The following is a 23,022-nucleotide window of genomic DNA, read 5'->3' as shown; positions in this document are numbered from 1 at the left end:
TCCTCAGACGCTTTTAATTTTGATTTTTGGGTCATTTTACTGAACTTCTGTTTTTTGGATTTTACATGCTCTCTACTATGACATTGGGCATCGGCCTTGGCAGACGACGTTGATGGCATTTCATCATCTCGGCCATGACTAGTGGCAGCAGCTTCAGCACGAGGTGGAAGTGGATCTTGATCTTTCCCTATTTTACCCTCCACATTTTTGTTCTCCATTTTTTAATGTGTGGAATTATATGCCAGTATCAATAGCAATGGCCTACTACTATATATACTGCGCACAACTGAAATGCACCACAGGTATGGATGGATAGTATACTTGACGACACAGAGGTAGGTAGAGCAGTGGCCTACTGTACCGTACCGTATATACTATATACTGGTGGCCAGCAAACTGTGCAAAACTGAAATGCACCACAGGTATGGATGGATAGTATACTTGACGACACAGAGGTAGGTAGAGCAGTGGCCTTCTGTACCGTACTTTTATATATTATATACTGGTGGTCAGCAAACTGTGCAAAACTGAAATGCACCACAGGTATGGATGGATAGTATACTTGACGACACAGAGGTAGGTAGAGCAGTGGCCTTCTGTACCGTACTGCTATATATTATATACTGGTGGTCAGCAAAATGATGCACTGTACTCCTACTATATACCACAATGCAGCACAGATATGGAGCATTTTTCAGGCAGAGAACGTATAATACTGGTGGTCACTGGTCAGCAAAACTCTGCACTGTACTCCTCCTATATAATACTGGTGGTCCCCAGTCCCCACAATAAAGCAGTGTGAGCACAGATATATGCAGCTCACTGAGCACAGATATGGAGCGTTTTTCAGGCAGAGAACGTATAATACTGGTGGTCACTGGTCAGCAAAACTCTGCACTGTACTCCTCCTATATAATACTGCTGGTCCCCAGTCCCCACAATAAAGCAGTGAGCACAGATATTTGCAGCCACCTGAATAAAACTGAGAGGACGCCAGCCATGTCCTCTCACTATCATTTCCAATGCACGAGTGAAAAATGGCGGCGACGCGCGGCTCCTTATATAGAATCCGAATCTCGCGAGAATCCGACAGTGGGATGATGACGTTCGGGCGCGCTCGGTTTAACCGAGCAAGGCGGGAAGATTCGAATCTGCCTCGGAACCGTGTAAAATGGGTGAAGTTTGGGGGGGTTCGGATTCCGACGAACCGAACCCGCTCATCACTAGAATTCACCCAATGGTTCCAATGGAGCTTCACTCTGAACTGGCAAATTGGACTGAAGTGTTAAGTGGTGTGCCACAAGGCTCGGTATTAGGACCGCTATTGTTCAACATTTTCATTAAAGACCTAACAGAAGATCTTGAGAGCATGGTGTCAATTTTTGCAAATGATACCAAATTGTGTAAGGCTATAAATACAGAGGAGGATGCGGAGACTCTTCAGAACGACTTAGTTAAATTAGAAGCATGGGCAGCCAAATAGAGAATGCGCTTCAACACAGACAAGTGTAAGGTAATGCACTGTGGTAGCAAGAACAAAAATAACACCTACAAACTGAATGGGGTAACATTAGGGGATACTGTACTGGAAAAAGACTTAGGGGTTCTCATAGATAGCAAACTAAGCAGCAGTTCCCAAAGTAGGATGGCAGCAAAAAAGGCTAATAAGATACTAGCATGCATAAAAAGGGGAATTGATGCAAGGGACGAGGGTGTTATACTCCCGTTATATAAATCACTAGTGAGGCCACACCTTGAATACTGTATACAATTCTGGGCACCGTACTACAAAAAGGATATCCTGGAGATAGAAAAGGTTCAGAGGAGGGCAACTAAACTAATTCAGGGCATGGGGACGATGGAATACAAGGAAAGGCTTGAAAGACTAGGCATGTTTACATTGGAAAAGCGGAGACTAAGAGGGGATATGATCAACATCTACAAGTATATAAGGGGACAATACACAGAGTTTGCGTGGGACCTGTTTTTGGTAAGATCAACACATAGGACGCGTGAACATTCGCTCAGGTTAGAGGAGAGGAGATTCCGCACAATACGGCGTAAAGGCTTTTTTACGCTAAGGACGATACGTGTTTGGAATTCCCTGCCTGAGGGAGTTGTAATGGCGGAATCTGTCAACATCTTTAAGAATAGGTTAGATAAATTCCTAATGGATAAGGATATCCAGGGTTACGGGGCATAGTCACGCACTATGGTTATTATAAAAAGGGATAAAACGCAACAGCTGACATCAGCATCAGTCAGAAATTTTAGTCAAATCATCATGCATAGGAGACCACAAATAGGTTGAACTTGATGGACAATTGTCTTTTTTCAACCTCAGATACTATGTTACTATGTTGCTTCTGAACTGGCTCACTTCTCCACTGTTTTCACTGCTTCATGAATAGACCCCTAAATATCTCTGTATAGTTGACATCTGCCACACCTGCAGGGCAACATGATGCAAAGTTACTGGACTTGGTCTTTTTTGCTTTGCTCCCAACCAGAATCAACCCTAATACAGTATGTGACAAGATACCGATCACTTACTTTTATACACATTCAAATTAACCTATTACAGTTGCTGTGCTTACCTGGTTTGACTGTAGTTACTCCATCACCAATACTTTCTACTATACCGGCTGCTTCATGACCTACAATCACTGGAAACTTCTGACCATCTACAGCTCCTTCCACTATATGGTCATCTGTACGACATATTCCAGAAAATAGTATCTATTACAGAATTTCAAAATATGGTCAGGTAGAGGCAGGCAAGCATGTACCATACTGAATGGGATTTTTGTAGTATGAGAGGTAAATCCATTTGGAATATGTATGCACTAAATTAATAATTAGTAATATAATAAATAAATAAATAAATAAATAGTTGTAATTTTAAGAGTAAGAACAGCAAAGGATTAGGTGAAATGAAGTCATATAGTAAGCTCAATAGACAAGTACACAGGAAGGCAAATAATGGCAGGCATAATGCAGAAACCAGTCCAAAGGGTATTTAGCAGACAAGGGTTAAGCAAGCATAGTCAAGTAACAAGTTTGAAATCCATTTTATCCTGTTTGAATTGTCTCCAAACATCAGTGGCCAACTTGCTAAAGTAAGTAGCCCAGGGCACAAAGTGGCACGCCATGTCCTACCTTGCTACCCTGATGCAAATAAATCCACGGGACATATCATTTGGTGGCTTGCTGTGAAATGTGCTCAGGGACATCACAACATGTATTGCTAACTGTGACACTGATAGGTTCACTGACTCCTGACAAAAATTAATCAGTGTGTATATGTCTCTACTGAAGAAATTAATGATTACTACAGCTATGTCAGGCTCTCTAAAATCTGTTGTTCCATACAAATAATCAATGATAATGTTGTTAAAAGGAGATGTATGGTAAGAACTTACCTTTGTTAAATCTCTTTCTGTGAGGTACACTGGGTTCCACAAGGAATAACATTTCGGTGTAGAGTAGGATCTTGATCCAAGGCACCAACCGGCTAAAAGCTTTGACTGTTCCCAAGATGCTCAGCGCCGCCTCCTCTATTGGCCCGCCTCCGTGCACAGGAGCTCAGTTTCGTTAACCAGTCCAATGCAGTAGCAGGTAAAAGAGAGGACAACCATAAGTAGCCACCCATACCACATTCTCACAACAGAAGAAGGTATCAGCGGCTAATGTTATTCAAACCCATAGAAGCTAAGTGCATCAGGGTGGGCGCCCTGTGTAATCCAGTGTACCTTGCAGAAAGAGATTTAACAAAGGTAAGTTCTTAACATAAATCTCCTTTTCTGCAGTGGGGTTTCTTATGGGAGGGGGACGCACTGTAGTGGGCACAAGAACCCGGCATCCAAAGGAGGCATCCTGGGAGGCGGAAGTATCGAAGGCATAGAACCTTATGAATGTGTTCACTGATGACCATGTAGCCGCCTTGCACAATTGTTCAAGTGTCGCACCATGGCAGGCGGCCCAAGAAGGTCCAACCGACTGAGTAGAATGGGCTTTGATGGTAGCAGAAGCTGGAAGACCAGCCTGTACATAAGCTTGTGCAATCACCATTCTAATCCATCTGGCCAGGGTCTGCTTATTTGCAGGCCAGCCATGTTTGTGAAAACCGAAAAGGACAAAAAGAGAATCAGACTTCATAACGGAGGCTGTCTTCTACACATAGATATGGAGAGCCCGTACCACATCCAAAGACAGTTCTTTGGAGGACAGATCAGGAGAGATAAAGGCCGGAACCACAATCTCTTGGTTAAGGTGGAAAGAAGACACCACCTTAGGTAGATAACTAGAGCGTGTCTGAAGAACCGCTCGGTCACGGTGAAAAATCAGAAAGGGTGACCAACAGGTGTCACCTCGTTAAAGCTCATATGCGAAATGCGCATTGGTTAGCACGCCATCCACCTTCTGGGTGCCGTGTTTTTTTAAATGATCACACTGTCTCTATACACTAAATTGAAATGTGCAATTATTGATATAATCTGATATCCGGGGCACCGGACAAATGTACCGTAGGACGTTACTATATATTAAATAAGTGTTGTCTCCCTCTCACCAGGGATTTAGTAAGGCTTATCCGGGCATAGCTGAGATAACGAGCATGATATAATGCACTATTGCTTATTACGGCAATGAACAATAAGACACGCAGCTAACTGACATCTAATCTCCATTCTCATTCAGTCAGTCTAAAAGGGTTAACCCACAGAAACAGATAACTCAATTTCTATGTATAGATAAGACTGCATATTGTGTTATATGGCATTCGCAGGAGAATGTAACCAGCAGTACATGCTTTGGACACATTGTAAATCAGCCAGGTTACGATAGCACTGTGACGGCTGAATTTGAAACATTTGTTGCGGATCACTGAATACATGGGTCTACTGTCTGCACAACACATTAGTGACACTTTGTATTGTAGTAAGACTAATCTAGCCTGATTCAATCAGCCGTAGATTACATACTGTATTAAGTGATATAGATCTAATACTGGGAGCGCATACCATCGAGATCCTCTGATTCAGCAATACTATCACGGCTTGTTTGAGCTGCTTCTTACCAATTACATACAGGAGCAGGGAGATTGAGGATAATTTACTCACTCCCAGGTACTGTGGAAGGTTATGCTCGAATAGGATTAACCCCTTAACTGACGAGTGTGAATGCATGTTATATGAGAATATCTAAGTGATTTTGTTCTGCACAAGGGAAGTGTTCAGATCATATCGCTGCAGTGCCTTAGTTTCTCACACAAACCCCACATGGTGGGGTCCTGTTGGGAATATATTTAAAATTTTAGAAAGTTGGGACCACATGAATAAAAATCGCTATGTATTAAGATAGGATCACTCTAACAATCCCTCTACATTAGCAGTAGTCACAAGTGGTTCAGAACTTTATCCACTTAGGATATCAATACGTGAATTGCTGATTATGATCACTGTATCCTATGATCAATAGTGGAATCTTCAATTAAATTATCCCAACAGTAAGCCTAAATATCCCAAGGAGGGGAGCGCACAATTTATGTATACAATCCTATAGGTCAATATTGACAATAAGCACAACGATATAGTTGTATAATTATTACAAGAGAGAATTATCTAGCTGACTGAACATATTCGAGACTAGTGTGTGTTCTAGTTTTATCTTTTGATTTTTTCTTTTGCACTATTCACTTTTTCACATATTCTCTTTGAATCTTTCGCTAGCTATCCACTATTAGTATTTTAAACTAATTATAATAAAGGTTATGTTTTATAGGGAGTTGACCCATACCCAGATTCAGATTTTCCATTACAGTAAGTTACAGATGAGTGCCCCAATGTGGAATACTTTTTCTTTTTGTGTTTTGATATGATTAACTTATTCCAGGGAGCACCCCCAAATTAATGGTCAATACCAAGAATTTTCTCTGAAAATTGTTTTCAATTATAAACAATGGGAAGTAACTTACTTATATGAATATATGATCTATATGATCTGTGCGGATTTTTTCTTCTTTCAGATCTTTCATACTCTGTAAGTTGAATGTAAGGCGTACCCTACTCACGGAAATAAAGATTATATTCAAGCACATCTGGGTTTCTTTCGATGATCAAACGTGTTAATGATTGGCACTAATTTTCCTCATGTGTGGATAGATCCCAAATTCAAAAAAGAATATGGTTCACGATATGTCCACATGAAAAAAGGTTTGTATTTTATAAAAAAACGCCCCTTACATAAGGGGTGAGCACAATGAACACAATAAAAAGGTATGCACAGTCCATTAGATGTTATAGCAGCGTGGATAATGCATCCAAAAACATACATAATTTTTTTTAAGTCCAAGACTTAAATAAAAGAATTTAGTTAAAAGCAATGACAGTTCATACCTAAATGGTATAGTAGAAGGTCCACACTCTCAGCTGGTCAACATGTTTCGGCCTATCATAGGCCTTTATCAAGACATACTGAGAGAGTGGAGGGACCAGTAATTTATATGTGGAGTGACCAATCAAAAAACTTCTTTAATTATGACATCATCATTAGGGGACATTTTATCTTGATAGGCTTTCTTCTTTTGTTTGGAAAGTGAGTTGGGGTACGCCTCATCGATAGATGAATATTGCCTTTTCTGTGTTTAATATCTTAGACATTGAGAGAGACTTATTCATTATTTAAACATTATTACACATATATATATATATATATACACTAGAGATGTGCACTTGAAATTTTTCGGGTTTTGTGTTTTGGTTTTGGGTTCGGTTCCGCGGCCGTGTTTTGGGTTCGACCGCATTTTGGCAAAACCTCACCGAATTTTTTTTGTCGGATTCGGGTGTGTTTTGGATTCGGGTGTCTTTTTTTAAAAAACACTAAAAAACAGCTTAAATCATAGAATTTGGGGGTCATTTTGATCCCAAGTATTATTAACCTCAAAAACCATAATTTCCACTCATTTTCAGTCTATTCTGAATACCTCACACCTCACAATATTATTTTTAGTCCTAAAATTTGCACCTAGGTCGCTGGATGACTAAGCTAAGCGACCCTAGTGGCCGACACAAACACCGTGCCCATCTAGGAGTGGCACTGCAGTGTCACGCAGGATGGCCCTTCCAAAAAACCCTCCCCAAACAGCACATGACGCAAAGAAAAAAAGAGGCGCAATGAGGTAGCTGTGTGAGTAAGATAAGCGACCCTAGTGGCCGACACAAACACCGTGCCCATCTAGGAGTGGCACTGCAGTGTCACGCAGGATGGCCCTTCCAAAAAAACCCTCCCCAAACAGCACATGATGCAAAGAAAAATTAAAGAAAAAAGAGGTGCAAGATGGAATTGTCCTTGGGCCCTCCCACCCACCCTTATGTTGTATAAACAGGACATGCACACTTTAACCAACCGATCATTTCAGTGACAGGGTCTGCCACACGACTGTGACTGAAATGACGGGTTGGTTTGGACCCCCACCAAAAAAGAAGCAATTAATCTCTCCTTGCACAAACTGGCTCTACAGAGGCAAGATGTCCACCTCATCATCATCCTCCGATATATCACCGTGTACATCCCCCTCCTCACAGATTACCAATTCGTCCCCACTGGAATCCACCATCTCAGCTCCCTGTGTACTTTGTGGAGGCAATTGCTGCTGGTCAATGTCTCCACGGAGGAATTGATTATAATTCATTTTAATGAACATCATCTTCTCCACATTTTCTGGATGTAACCTCGTACGCCGATTGCTGACAAGGTGAGCGGCGGCACTAAACACTCTTTCGGAGTACACACTTGTGGGAGGGCAACTTAGGTAGAATAAAGCCAGTTTGTGCAAGGGCCTCCAAATTGCCTCTTTTTCCTGCCAGTATAAGTACGGACTGTGTGACGTGCCTACTTGGATGCGGTCACTCATATAATCCTCCACCATTCTTTCAATGGTGAGAGAATCATATGCAGTGACAGTAGACGACATGTCCGTAATCGTTGTCAGGTCCTTCAGTCCGGACAAGATGTCAGCATCAGCAGTCGCTCCAGACTGCCCTGCATCACCGCCAGCGGGTGGGCTCGGAATTCTGAGCCTTTTCCTCGCACCCCCAGTTGCGGGAGAATGTGAAGGAGGAGATGTTGACAGGTCGCGTTCCGCTTGACTTGACAATTTTCTCACCAGCAGGTCTTTCAACCCCAGCAGACTTGTGTCTGCCGGAAAGAGAGATCCAAGGTAGGCTTTAAATCTAGGATCGAGCACGGTGGCCAAAATGTAGTGCTCTGATTTCAACAGATTGACCACCCGTGAATCCTTGTTAAGCGAATTAAGGGCTCCATCCACAAGTCCCACATGCCTAGCGGAATCGCTCCGTGTTAGCTCCTCCTTCAATGTCTCCAGCTTCTTCTGCAAAAGCCTGATGAGGGGAATGACCTGACTCAGGCTGGCAGTGTCTGAACTGACTTCACGTGTGGCAAGTTCAAAGGGCATCAGAACCTTGCACAACGTTGAAATCATTCTCCACTGCGCTTGAGACAGGTGCATTCCACCTCCTATATTGTGCTCAATTGTATAGGCTTGAATGGCCTTTTGCTGCTCCTCCAACCTCTGAAGCATATAGAGGGTTGAATTCCACCTCGTTACCACTTCTTGCTTCAGATGATGGCAGGGCAGGTTCAGTAGTTTTTGGTGGTGCTCCAGTCTTCTGTACGTGGTGCCTGTACGCCGAAAGTGTCCCGCAATTCTTCTGGCCACCGACAGCATCTCTTGCACGCCCCTGTCGTTTTTAAAAAAATTCTGCACCACCAAATTCAAGGTATGTGCAAAACATGGGACGTGCTGGAATTTGCCCATATTTAATGCACACACAATATTGCTGGCGTTGTCTGATGCCACAAATCCACAGGAGAGTCCAATTGGGGTAAGCCATTCCGCAATGATCTTCCTCAGTTGCCGTAAGAGGTTTTCAGCTGTGTGCGTATTCTGGAAAGCGGTGATACAAAGCGTAGCCTGCCTAGGAAAGAGTTGGCGTTTGCGAGATGCTGCTACTGGTGCCGCCGCTGCTGTTCTTGCGGCGGGAGTCCATACATCTACCCAGTGGGCTGTCACAGTCATATAGTCATGACCCTGCCCTGCTCCACTTGTCCACATGTCCGTGGTTAAGTGGACATTGGGTACAACTGCATTTTTTAGGACACTGGTGAGTCTTTTTCTGACGTCCGTGTACATTCTCGGTATCGCCTGCCTAGAGAAGTGGAACCTAGATGGTATTTGGTAACGGGGGCACACTGCCTCAATAAATTGTCTAGTTCCCTGTGAACTAACGGCGGATACCGGACGCACGTCTAACACCAACATAGTTGTCAAGGCCTAAGTTATCCGCTTTGCAGCAGGATGACTGCTGTGATATTTCATCTTCCTCGCAAAGGACTGTTGGACAGTCAATTGCTTACTGGAAGTAGTACAAGTGGGCTTACGACTTCCCCTCTGGGATGACCATCGACTCCCAGCAGCAACAACAGCAGCGCCAGCAGCAGTAGGCGTTACACGCAAGGATGCATCGGAGGAATCCCAGGCAGGAGAGGACTCGTCAGAATTGCCAGTGACATGGCCTGCAGGACTATTGGCATTCCTGGGGAAGGAGGAAATTGACACTGAGGGAGTTGGTGGGGTGGTTTGCGTGAGCTTGGTTACAAGAGGAAGGGATTTACTGGTCAGTGGACTGCTTCCGCTGTCGCCCAAAGTTTTTGAACTTGTCACTGACTTATTATGAATGCGCTGCAGGTGACGTATAAGGGAGGATGTTCCGAGGTGGTTAACGTCCTTACCCCTACTTATTACAGCTTGACAAAGGCAACACACGGCTTGACACCTGTTGTCCGCTTTTCTGTTGAAATACCTCCACACTGAAGAGCTGATTTTTTTGGTATTTTCACCAGGCATGTCAACGGCCATATTCCTCCCACGGACAACAGGTGTCTCCCCGGGTGCCTGACTTAAACAAACCACCTCACCATCAGAATCCTCCTGGTCAATTTCCTCCCCAGCGCCAGCAACACCCATATCCTCCTCATCCTGGTGTACTTCAACACTGACATCTTCAATCTGACTATCAGGAACTGGACTGCGGGTGCTCCTTCCAGCACTTGCAGGGGGCGTGCAAATGGTGGAAGGCGCATGCTCTTCACGTCCAGTGTTGGGAAGGTCAGGCATCGCAACCGAAACAATTGGACTCTCCTTGTGGATTTGGGATTTCGAAGAACGCACAGTTCTTTGCGGTGCTTTTGCCAGCTTGAGTCTTTTCAGTTTTCTAGCGAGAGGCTGAGTGCTTCCATCCTCATGTGAAGCTGAACCACTAGCCATGAACATAGGCCAGGGCCTCAGCCGTTCCTTGCCACTCCGTGTGGTAAATGGCATATTGGCAAGTTTACGCTTCTCCTCCGACAATTTTATTTTAGGTTTTGGAGTCCTTTTTTTTACTGATATTTGGTGTTTTGGATTTGACATGCTCTGTACTATGACATTGGGCATCGGCCTTGGCAGACGACGTTGCTGGCATTTCATCGTCTCGGCCATGACTAGTGGCAGCAGCTTCAGCACGAGGTGGAAGTGGATCTTGATCTTTCCCTAATTTTGGAACCTCAACATTTTTGTTCTCCATATTTTAATAGGCACAACTAAAAGGCACCTCAGGTAAACAATGGAGATGGATGGATACTAGTATACTTATGGATGGACTGCCGAGTGCCGACACAGAGGTAGCTACAGCTGTGGACTACCGTACTGTGTCTGCTGCTAATATAGACTGGATGATAATGAGATGAAATCAATATATATATATGTATGTATATATAATATCACTAGTACTGCAGCCGGACAGGTAGATAATATATTTATTAGGTAATGATGACTGATGACGGACCTGCTGGACACTGTCAGCTCAGCAGCACCGCAGACTGCTACAGTAAGCTACTATACTATAGTAGTATGTACAAAGAAGAAAGAAAAAAAAAAACCACGGGTAGGTGGTATACAATTATGGATGGACTGCCGAGTGCCGACACAGAGGTAGCTACAGCCGTGGACTAACGTACTGTGTCTGCTGCTAATATAGACTGGATGATTGATAATGAGATGAAATCAATATATATATATATGTATGTATGTATATATATATAATATCACTAGTACTGCAGCCGGACAGGTAGATATATATTTATTAGGTAATGATGACTGATGACGGACCCGCTGGACACTGTCAGCTCAGCAGCACCGCAGACTGCTACAGTAAGCTACTATACTATAGTAGTATGTACAAAGAAGAAAGAAAAAAAAAACCACGGGTAGGTGGTATACAATTATGGATGGACTGCCGAGTGCCGACACAGAGGTAGCTACAGCCGTGGACTAACGTACTGTGTCTGCTGCTAATATAGACTGGATGATTGATAATGAGATGAAATCAATATATATATATGTATGTATATATAATATCACTAGTACTGCAGCCGGACAGGTAGATATATATTTATTAGGTAATGATGACTGATGACGGACCTGCTGGACACTGTCAGCTCAGCAGCACCGCAGACTGCTACAGTAAGCTACTATACTATAGTAGTATGTACAAAGAAGAAAGAAAAAAAAAAACACGGGTAGGTGGTATACAATTATGGATGGACTGCCGAGTGCCGACACAGAGGTAGCTACAGCCGTGGACTAACGTACTGTGTCTGCTGCTAATATAGACTGGATGATTGATAATGAGATGAAATCAATATATATATGTTTGTATATATAATATCACTAGTACTGCAGCCGGACAGGTAGATAATATATTTATTAGGTAATGATGACTGATGACGGACCTGCTGGACACTGTCAGCTCAGCAGCACCGCAGACTGCTACAGTAAGCTACTATACTATAGTAGTATGTACAAAGAAGAAAGAAAAAAAAAAAACACGGGTAGGTGGTATACAATTATGGATGGACTGCCGAGTGCCGACACAGAGGTAGCTACAGCCGTGGACTAACGTACTGTGTCTGCTGCTAATATAGAGTCTAGACTGGATGATAAATTATTGATAATGAGATGAAATCAATATAATATCACTAGTACTGCAGCCGGACAGGTACTATATATATTTATTATGTAATGACTGATGACGGACCTGCTGGACACTGTCAGGTCAGCACAGCACAGCAGACTGCTACAGTAAGCTACTATAGTAGTATGTATAAAGAAGAATGAAAAAAAAAAACCACGGGTAGGTGGTATACAATATTATATATATATATATATATATATATTATATACAATTATATATATATATATATATATATATATATTAAACTGGTGGTGATTGATTATTAAACTGGTGGTCACTTCAGGTCACGTTGCAACTTGCAACTAGTACTCCGAGGCCTAAGCAGACAATCACAAAATATATTATTATACTGGTGGTCAGTGTGGTCACAACAATGGCAGTGTGGCACTGACTCTGGCAGCAAAAGTGTGCACTGTACGTTATATGTACTCCTGAGTCCTGCTCTCAGACTCTAACTGCTCCCCACTGTCAGTGTCTCCCCCACAAGTCAGATAATACACTTACAGTCACACTATCTATTATCTAATCTAGTATAAAATATCACTTCAGCAAGTAGTATAGTAGTATACAGTATAGTAGTACTCCTCCTAATAATGCTCCCCAAAATACTGTGTCTCTCTCTTCTCTAAACGGAGAGGACGCCAGCCACGTCCTCTCCCTATGACTCTCAATGCACGTGTGAAAATGGCGGCGACGCGCGGCTCCTTATATAGAATCCGAGTCTCGCGATAGAATCCGAGCCTCGCGAGAATCCGACAGCGTGATGATGACGTTCGGGCGCGCTCGGGTTAGCCGAGCAAGGCGGGAAGATCCGAGCCTGCTCGGACCCGTGTAAAAAACCTGAAGTTCGGGCGGGTTCGGATTCAGAGGAACCGAACCCGCTCATCTCTAATATACACACCATTTTTTCCATGTTAACATCGATCTGAGGAGAAAGAATTGCATCAGAAAAGGGAAATACGCCCGTCCACACGACAATTTGAAGCTCCATCTTTCCTGCACATTCCAGGGATGTGTTACTAAGTATACCTTTATATATATACTGTTAAGCGCCTGTTATTCTGGTGTCTCACACATTTGTATTTAAACTTGTGCTATCTGAACTTTTTGGTGAGGTTCTGTTGTGGTGAACCGGCCTACGGGCTGCTCTTCTTTGCATCGTTTGCTAGGGATTCACAACTTTTTGGTTTTGTGTCCATAATCTACTTCACCTGTGTGAATTCCAGGCAAAGGCAGCCTAGTTTAGATATAAAAATACAGTGCATGAACTAGCCCAAAAATAATAAACAATTAATAATGTATAAATGTATACAAGACTGCCATATCTCCTGAACCAATATGAATAAGAAAACCTTTAATAAACCCTAATTAAGGGCTGCATTGGTGCTTCATGAAAATCAGCCGTGCGTCCACGAGCTGAAATATTTGTAAGAAGGAGACTGATGAAAAGTGCCTCTGTTATAAATCACTGTTAGAGTGTACACTCTCTTCTCCTTGTACACAAAAGAACCTCATTGGCAAAGAGTATCCCAGTATTGAAATTGCGGACAACCGTGCTGTATTATTAAGTGGCAAATAGACAGTGATGGTCAAATTCACTTGTAGTATATCACCTGATGTGAGAGCCTCTCAGTCAAAGGCGCTGTACTGAGCCGGGTTTGCAGCGGCTCTGTGCAGTGAAAGTACAGCTGGTCACGTGAAGGACTTCATCTGACTGCTGCATTCTCCTGACACTCTGTGAGCCGTATATATCGATTGGACCGTAGCCGCAATTAAAACGGACTTTTCACCAGCGGCTGGGGAATCTGCTGCTCCAATCTTTCTGCACTGCTGCACATTCAAATTGGTACAGTACCCTTCAGCGGAGAAGACAACCGTGTTCGTCTGGATGGTTCACTGGTGACGTGACCAGCTGTACTTTCACTGCACAGAGCCGCTGCAAACCCGGCTCAGTACAGCGCCTTTGACGGAGAGGCTCTCACATCAGGTGATATATGTCACGATCCGGGTATCTGGACGCCATTTCTTACCCATCAGATGCCTCCTAAGGCTGGCTCAGCGCTCCAGGACCGGATTCCATCTGTTATCCTGATGTGTACATTCCTGTATCCTCTCCTGTCACTCTGGGACGCTGTCACAGTGGACGCCATATTACACCTGGCATGGCGTCTCCCGCGGCCTCCGCCGCCGTCCCTGAACTTCTGCATGCAGAGTGTCTGAGTGGCGATTACGTCAGCCGCGGCCTCCGCTGTGTCCGCGTGGTTGGATGTGCATCTGTCAGCCTGGCGCCTCCTGTCTCCGGTGGCCGGCGCCGCCATTACTGTTTTCATTACCACATGGATTACAAACCAAACTTCCCTCCAAGTGTCTGCATGGGCGCAGCCATCTTGGATTCTGTCAGCTGATCATTTCCACCAATCTGTTCTCAGTATTGATAATCTGCATAATTGCCTAGCCAATCCCTTCCTTGCTGCAGGTATAAATACACTGTGCCTGAGCAAGGAAGGCGTCAGTGCTTTGGTTGTCAAACCTAGTTCCTGTTTGTCTCTCTCCTGTGATTGTCTTCCAGGTTCCAGCTCCTGTCTCAAGACTTCCACCATAGAGACCCGCACCAGCATTCCACCTGCGGTGTAGCCTGACTCTCCAATCCATTGTGGATTCATCTGTTTCCAGCTACAACATTACCTGCTTCCAGCTCAGCTTCCAGCAGAGTACAGCTTCCCTTAAAGGGCCGGTGTCCTTTCTACACTTTACCACTCTCCACCGGTATTATTATTTCTCCGCTCTCAAGTTCTACATTTCAGTTCATATTTCATCGCTCCCAAGTTCATTTATTATTTAACTGGTTCCAGCCAGTATCCACTCCGTGCTAACAACAGTCTGGTTTCAGCCAGTATCCACAGCAGCTGTTTTATCTTCAGCAACCCAGCTTTTCCTGGAACACCAGCTGGCACAATCCTGGGTTATCTCCATTGCTACAGTCGGGCCTGGTAAGGACTTTCCATCTAGAAGATCATAAGAACTATCTCACACTACCAGTGCCCTGTGGCTCCTGCCATCCTGTAGTACCCAGGAACTGTATTTATTCTTTGCTGACTTTTACGTTTTCTTTTACTGCTGCTGTGTTGCGGAGTTGTCATAATAAACATCATTGACTTTTATCCAAGTTGTCGTGGTCACGCCTTCGGGCAGTTATTATTCATGTTACTTACATGTCCAGGGATCTGATACAACCTCCCAGGTTCCGGTACATCTCAGCCCCTACAACTGAGGCTGCCTCCCGTCAGCTCAGGCCCTCAGTTGTGACAGTAAGCACTGACCTAATGAATCCAGCCGGAGACCAGGATCAAGCGGCCAGGCCGATGCAAGAACTGGCAGCCCGACTAGAACATCAGGAGGCTGCACAGGGCCACATCATCCGCTGTCTCCAGGATCTCTCTACTCGGCTGGATGGGATTCAGACAACTCTCCGTGGATCAGGCGCGTCTGGTGCGTCAACCACAGTGACTCCAGCTACAACCCCACCCACCTTACCCATTTCTGCTCCACGTCTTCATCTTCCAACGCCAGCAAAATTTGACGGATCTCCAAGATTCTGCAGGGGATTTCTCAATCAGTGTGAGATTCAGTTTGAGCTACAACCTGGCAATTTTCCCAGTGACCGTACAAAAATTGCCTACATTATTTCTCTTCTCAGTGGCTCAGCCCTTGATTGGGCATCACCGTTATGGGAGAGGTCCGACACCCTGCTATCTTCCTACACTGCCTTCGTGTCAACATTCAGGCGCATCTTCGACGAGCCAGGCCGGGTAACCTCAGCTTCATCCGAGATTCTCCGTTTACGCCAGGGGTCACGTACTGTAGGACAATATCTGATACAGTTCCAGATCCTGGCATCCGAACTGGCATGGAACGACGAGGCCCTGTATGCTGCATTCTGGCATGGCTTATCTGAGCGTATTAAAGATGAGTTAGCTACCAGAGACTTACCTTCTAAGTTAGATGAGCTAATCTCACTCTGCACGAAAGTTGATTTACGTTTCAGAGAGAGAGCAACTGAGCGTGGAAGATCATCTGCTCCAAAATCTTCTGCTCCTCCTCCTCGTCAACTGTCACCATCTAAAGATGAGCCCATGCAACTTGGCCGTTCCCGTTTAACTCCTGCTGAGCGCCGAAGGCGTCTCTCCGAGTTTCTCTGTCTCTATTGTGCAGCTCCGTCTCACACCATTAATGCCTGTCCCAAACGTCCGGAAAACTCCAAATCCTAGCTCGCCAAGGAGAGGGCCGGCTAGGAGTAATGATCTCCTCTCCATCTCCTCAAGATTGTAATCTCCCAGTCTCGCTTCAAGTTGCTCAACGTTATCGGAACGTCATTGCCCTCCTTGATTCCGGAGCAGCTGGAAACTTTATTACTGAAGCCTATGTTAAACGGTGGTCCCTACCCACCGAGAGACTTCCTTCGTCCATTTCTTTAACTGCCGTGGATGGCAGCAAAATTTTTGATGCAGTTATTTCTTTAAGGACTCTACCAGTTCGTCTGAGAGTGGGAGTTCTTCATTCCGAACTTATTTCTTTTTTAGTGATTCCAAGAGCCACACATCCTGTGGTCCTGGGCCTTCCATGGCTCCGTCTTCACAATCCTACAATTGATTGGACGACTACGCAAATCCTGGCATGGGGTTCCTCCTGTGCTGAGACATGTTTGTTTAAAGTATTGCCTGTCTGTTCTTCCTCCCCCAGGTCGTCTGATGTTCCACCTCCTCCATATCAAGATTTCACGGATGTGTTCAGTAAAGCTTCTGCTGATATCCTTCCTCCTCATAGAGAATGGGACTGTCCGATTGATCTCGTTCCAGGGAAGGTTCCACCTCGAGGCCGAACTTATCCGTTGTCTCTGCCTGAGACGCATTCTATGGAGGAATATATTAAAGAAAACCTAGCAAAGGGGTTCATTCGACCTTCTTCTTCTCCAGCCGGCGCAGGCTTCTTTTTTGTAAAAAAGAAAGATGGTGGTCTGCGGCCGTGCATCGACTACAGAGGTTTGAACGACATTACCATCAAGAACCGTTATCCTTTACCCCTGATTACTGAGCTCTTTGACAGAGTTAGCTGAGCTACCTTCTTTACAAAGCTGGACTTGCGAGGTGCATACAATCTCATCCGGATCCGTGAGGGTGACGAGTGGAAGACCGCCTTTAACACCCGTGACGGACATTATGAGTACCTCGTCATGCCCTTCGGATTGAGCAATGCTCCAGCTGTCTTCCAGCATTTTGTCAATGAGATCTTCAGAGACATTCTATACCGTCATGTCGTGGTCTATCTAGACGATATCCTCATTTTTGCCAACGATTTAGAGGAACATCGTTTTTGGGTTAAAGAGGTTCTGTCCCGTCTCCGTGTCAATCATCTCTATTGCAAATTAGAAAAATGCGTCTTTGAAGTCAAGTCCATTCCGTTTCTAGGGTACATTGTGTCCGGTTCCGGACTAGAGATGGATCCTGAGAAACTACAAGCAATCCAAAATTGGCCGGTACCCTTAACCCTCAAAGGGGTCTAGAGGTTCTTAGGGTTCGCCAACTATTACCGAAAGTTTATACGAGACTTTTCCACCATTGTGGCGCCTATTACTGCTTTCACTAAGAAGGGTGCTAACCCGTCCAAGTGGTCTGAAGAAGCCATGCAAGCATTTCATCTTTTAAAACAAAGGTTCATCTCTGCGCCTGTTCTGAAACAGCCTGACATCGACTCTCCTTTCATCTTAGAGGTGGATGCCTCCTCTGTTGGAGTAGGAGCGGTGTTATCTCAGAGGGCTAAAGATGGCCATTTACACCCTTGCAGTTTCTTCTCCCGGAAGTTCTCCCCAGCTGAGCGCAACTATGCCATTGGCGACCAGGAGTTGCTAGCCATCAAGCTCGCTCTAGAAGAGTGGAGGTATCTGTTGGAGGGAGCTTCTCATTCAATCACCATACTTACAGACCACAAGAACCTTTTATACCTGAAGGGCGCACAATGTCTCAACCCTCGTCAGGCCAGATGGGCACTTTTCTTTTCCAGGTTCGACTTTAAACTCCAGTTCTGTCCGGGCTCTCAGAATCGCAAGGCCGATGCCCTTTCCCGCTCATGGGAGCAAGAAAATGAGTCAGAGTCTTCAGACAAGCATCCTATTATAAATCCGTTGGCATTCTCCACGGTAGGGATGGACTCTACGCCCCCATCAGGGAAAAGTTTTGTGAAGCCGATGCTAAGGAAGAAGCTCATGCATTGGGCCCATGCTTCCCGTTTTGCCGGACATACAGGTATCCAAAAAACCCTGGAGTTTATCTCTAGGTCCTATTGGTAGCCAACTCTGAAAAAGGACGTCTTGGAGTTTATTGCATCTTGCCCAAAGTGTGCCCAACATAAAGTATCCCGCCAGTCGCCTGCGGGGCAACTGGTTCCACTATCCGTTCCCCGTCGACCATGGACCCACTTGTCGATGGATTTCATTACAGACTTACCCATGTGCAACAAGTTCAATACCATCTGGGTGGTAGTTGACCGGTTCACCAAGATGGCACACTTCATTCCTCTCACCGGTCTTCCGTCAGCTTCCAAGTTGGCTCAAGTATTCATACAAGAGATCTTCCGACTCCACGGTCTTCCTGAAGAAATTATCTCAGATCGAGGAGTTCAATTCACAGCCAAATTCTGGCGAAGTTTATGTCAAGTCCTCCAAGTCAAGCTAAAGTTTTCCACGGCTTACCATCCTCAGACCAATGGTCAAACCGAGAGGGTGAATCAGGACTTGGAGGCCTTCCTCCGCATCTATGTGTCCTCCTCTCAAGATGACTGGGTTCAATTACTTCCCTGGGCCGAGTTCTGTCATAACAACCAGTATCATTCTTCATCTGCTTCAACACCATTCTTCACTAACTTTGGATTCCACCCTAAAGTCCCTGAGTTCCAACCGCTTCCAGCAACTTCTGTTCCCGCAGTGGATATCACCTTGCATCAGTTTGCCAATATCTGGAAGAGCGTACGATCAGCTCTGCTCAAGGCATCGTTCAGGTACAAGAAGTTTGCGGATAAGAAGCGTCGAGCAGTTCCTGCTCTCAAGGTGGGTGATCAGGTATGGTTATCCACGAAGAATTTGAGGTTAAGAGTTCCCAGTATGAAGTTTGCACCTCGCTATATCGGTCCTTTCAGGATTGAACAAGTCATCAATCCTGTTGCTTACAGACTCCAGTTGCCTCCCTTCTTAAAAATACCCAGGACATTCCATGTTTCCCTGTTGAAACCGCTGATCTTGAATCGGTTTCATTCCTCACTTCCTCCAACTCCGAAAGTCCAAACTCAACGAGGCGTTGAGTATGAAGTGGCCAAGATCCTGGACTCACGTCACCGTTACGGTCAACTACAATATCTTATTGACTGGAAGGGTTATGGTCCTGAGGAACGTTCATGGACCAATGCTTCTGATGTCCATGCTCCTGCCTTGGTCCGGAGATTCCATTCCAAGTTTCCTCAAAAGCCAAAGAAGTGTCCTGGGGCCACTCCTAAAGGGGGGGGGTGCTGTCACGATCCGGGTATCTGGACGCCATTTCTTACCCATCAGATGCCTCCTAAGGCTGGCTCAGCGCTCCAGGACCGGATTCCATCTGTTATCCTGATGTGTACATTCCTGTATCTTCTCCTGTCACTCTGGGACGCTGTCACAGTGGACGCCATATTACACCTGGCATGGCGTCTCCCGCGGCCTCCGCCGCCGTCCCTGAACTTCTGCATGCAGAGTGTCTGAGTGGCGATTACGTCAGCCGCGGCCTCCGCTGTGTCCGCGTGGTTGAATGTGCATCTGTCAGCCTGGCGCCTCCTGTCTCCGGTGGCCGGCGCCGCCATTACTGTTTTCATTACCACATGGATTACAAAACAAACTTCCCTCCAAGTGTCTGCATGGGCGCAGCCATCTTGGATTCTGTCAGCTGATCATTTCCACCAATCTGTTCTCAGTATTGATAATCTGCATAATTGCCTAGCCAATCCCTTCCTTGCTGCAGGTATAAATACACTGTGCCTGAGCAAGGAAGGCGTCAGTGCTTTGGTTGTCAAACCTAGTTCCTGTTTGTCTCTCTCCTGTGATTGTCTTCCAGGTTCCAGCTCCTGTCTCAAGACTTCCACCATAGAGACCCGCACCAGCATTCCACCTGCGGTGTAGCCTGACTCTCCAATCCATTGTGGATTCATCTGTTTCCAGCTACAACATTACCTGCTTCCAGCTCAGCTTCCAGCAGAGTACAGCTTCCCTTAAAGGGCCGGTGTCCTTTCTACACTTTACCACTCTCCACCGGTATTATTATTTCTCCGCTCTCAAGTTCTACATTTCAGTTCATATTTCATCGCTCCCAAGTTCATTTATTATTTAACTGGTTCCAGCCAGTATCCACTCCGTGCTAACAACAGTCTGGTTTCAGCCAGTATCCACAGCAGCTGTTTTATCTTCAGCAACCCAGCTTTTCCTGGAACACCAGCTGGCACAATCCTGGGTTATCTCCATTGCTACAGTCGGGCCTGGTAAGGACTTTCCATCTAGAAGATCATAAGAACTATCTCACACTACCAGTGCCCTGTGGCTCCTGCCATCCTGTAGTACCCAGGAACTGTATTTATTCTTTGCTGACTTTTACGTTTTCTTTTACTGCTGCTGTGTTGCGGAGTTGTCATAATAAACATCATTGACTTTTATCCAAGTTGTCGTGGTCACGCCTTCGGGCAGTTATTATTCATGTTACTTACATGTCCAGGGGTCTGATACAACCTCCCAGGTTCCGGTACATCTCAGCCCCTACAACTGAGGCTGCCTCCCGTCAGCTCAGGCCCTCAGTTGTGACAATATACTACAAGTGAATTTGACCATCACTGTCTATTTGCCACTTAATAATACAGCACGGTTGTCCGCAATTTCAATACTGGGATACTCTTTGCCAATGAGGTTCTTTTGTGTACAAGGAGAAGAGAGTGTACACTCTAACAGTGATTTATAACAGAGGCACTTTTCATCAGTCTCCTTCTTACAAATATTTCAGCTCGTGGACGCACGGCTGATTTTCATGAAGCACCAATGCAGCCCTTAATTAGGGTTTATTAAAGGTTTTCTTATTCATATTGGTTCAGGAGATATGGCAGTCTTGTATACATTTATACATTATTAATCGTTCATTATTTTTAGGCTAGTTCATGCACTGTATTTTTATGTGGTTGATATAACAATATTTTAATAAAAAATACATATTGGATTCATCCAGCGCTCCCATTCTTTCTTTTTTCATATCCATTTTGATCTATTGTTGGGGCAGCCCGCCCACAACTGGTGAGCAGCCGTCTGAATCCAACCAGATATAGTGTGTGTACTGTAGAGCGCCAATCTTTTGTATATATTTTTAGTTTAGATATAATTCCACCATGTTCTCCTGTAGAGAACAGAGGATGAAATACCTTGAAAATGTTTTTGATAAGGGGCAGGACTCTATAGAACTAATGGATGAGGATCTAGAGAGCACCATGAGTAAATTAGAAAACATGCTTTCGAAAGAAAGCAAAATATGGTGGGAGGTGGTGACTATGGAGAAATACCTTTCACAGGATCTAATACCCAGAGGTTTACAGATCAATAAACAATCTACTTTTTTAACCTCAGGGGGAAACTTTAGAGAACAATGGGATGAAATTCTAAAAAATTGTTCACGGTCCCTTATGAATTTAATTGTCCAGGAACGTAAACAAGAGTTAAAATGTCTAGACGATGAAATTCAAGTGCTTAAATAACTGATACAACCATATTCTAATCTAGAAGATTATAGAGAATTAGAAAATAATATAGAAAGTCGATTGAAAAAGGCGGAAAAATTGACTATACAGAAAAAGGTTAAAAAATACCAAAGGGACAAAAATGATCTGACTAAATCAAAAAAGGAACACCAAGGTAAGAGTCAAGACCACTCCCTAGATAGAGAGTCCCATAAATCCAACAAAAACCCCAAAGAAAATAAAATCAGATGGGATATCTACAATGAGAATAGAGAACGTAGAACCTATATACCACCCAGATCTTCCAACATACCCTCTAGAAATACTAGGTATAGAAGGAATGCCCATTATAGAGAAAATCAGTGGAATACACCAGATATTCCTGAATGGAGAATCCCATTTCCTAAGAGAGCAAATAGAGGTGAGAGATTATACTCAAATAGGGAATGGGATCAACCAATCTTCATTCAGAATCGATACGCCCCATTAAGAGACGATCAACACTTCGATTTTGATCGGAATGAGGATTACCAATCTACCTTTTTTAGAGAAAAACAGAAAAAGAATCCCATACGGATAAATACATCATCACGCCCTAGAGGTAAAAGGGGGGGGGGGCAAAAAAAGAAAAATCATACAAAAAAAGACTAGAAACAGTAAAAATAAAAGGAGACAAAGATCAAGGGTAAACAATTCCAAACCTGAGGAAACATGTGATGAGAATCCTCCAAAAGTTAAAATTTTCAATTTAAGTAAACATATACTTTCTATGGAAGAAACTACTCTTCTTCAGAAAGGTCTCAAATATGCACCAACAAATCATCTTAATCCCTTTGATACATATGTAGACGTGCAAAAATTTGTACGTAAGTTAACCATAAAAAAATTTTTTGCAACCCAAAAAAGGCCCGAACAGGAAGAAATGGAGGTGAGGACACCTACCCCTTTTCGCCCTAAATCCATCTTTTTTCCTCAACACGTAAAAGGTCCCTTTATCGAAACCTTCAGTTCCTTAGTTTTGGAGGACATTTATAATATCAAAATAGATAAAAGGAATGCCAATCTGACTAATAAGGAGAAAAGGGCCCTAAAAGAATTAAAAGAAAACAAGGAGCTGATAATTAAACCAGCCGATAAGGGGGGGGGG

The 23,022-nt window shown here is 44.3% G+C and overlaps 1 protein-coding gene across 1 annotated transcript in view; it reads right to left on the bottom strand.

Moving 5' to 3' along the window:
- LOC134910178 (alcohol dehydrogenase 1-like) overlaps positions 1-23,022 on the bottom strand; it is a 243,834-nt gene that overhangs the window by 109,532 nt on the left and 111,280 nt on the right. Inside the window, exon 3 of the mRNA XM_063917912.1 lies at positions 2,598-2,739. Coding sequence (XP_063773982.1) covers positions 2,598-2,739 — 142 coding nt within the window. The remainder of the gene's footprint in view (positions 1-2,597; positions 2,740-23,022) is intronic.

Source organism: Pseudophryne corroboree, chromosome 1 (genome assembly GCF_028390025.1).
Source record: "Pseudophryne corroboree isolate aPseCor3 chromosome 1, aPseCor3.hap2, whole genome shotgun sequence".
NCBI classification, from domain to species: Eukaryota; Metazoa; Chordata; class Amphibia; order Anura; family Myobatrachidae; genus Pseudophryne; species Pseudophryne corroboree.
The sequence above is the reverse complement of the archived record's forward strand: the minus strand, read 5'-3'. Positions and strand labels throughout refer to the sequence as shown.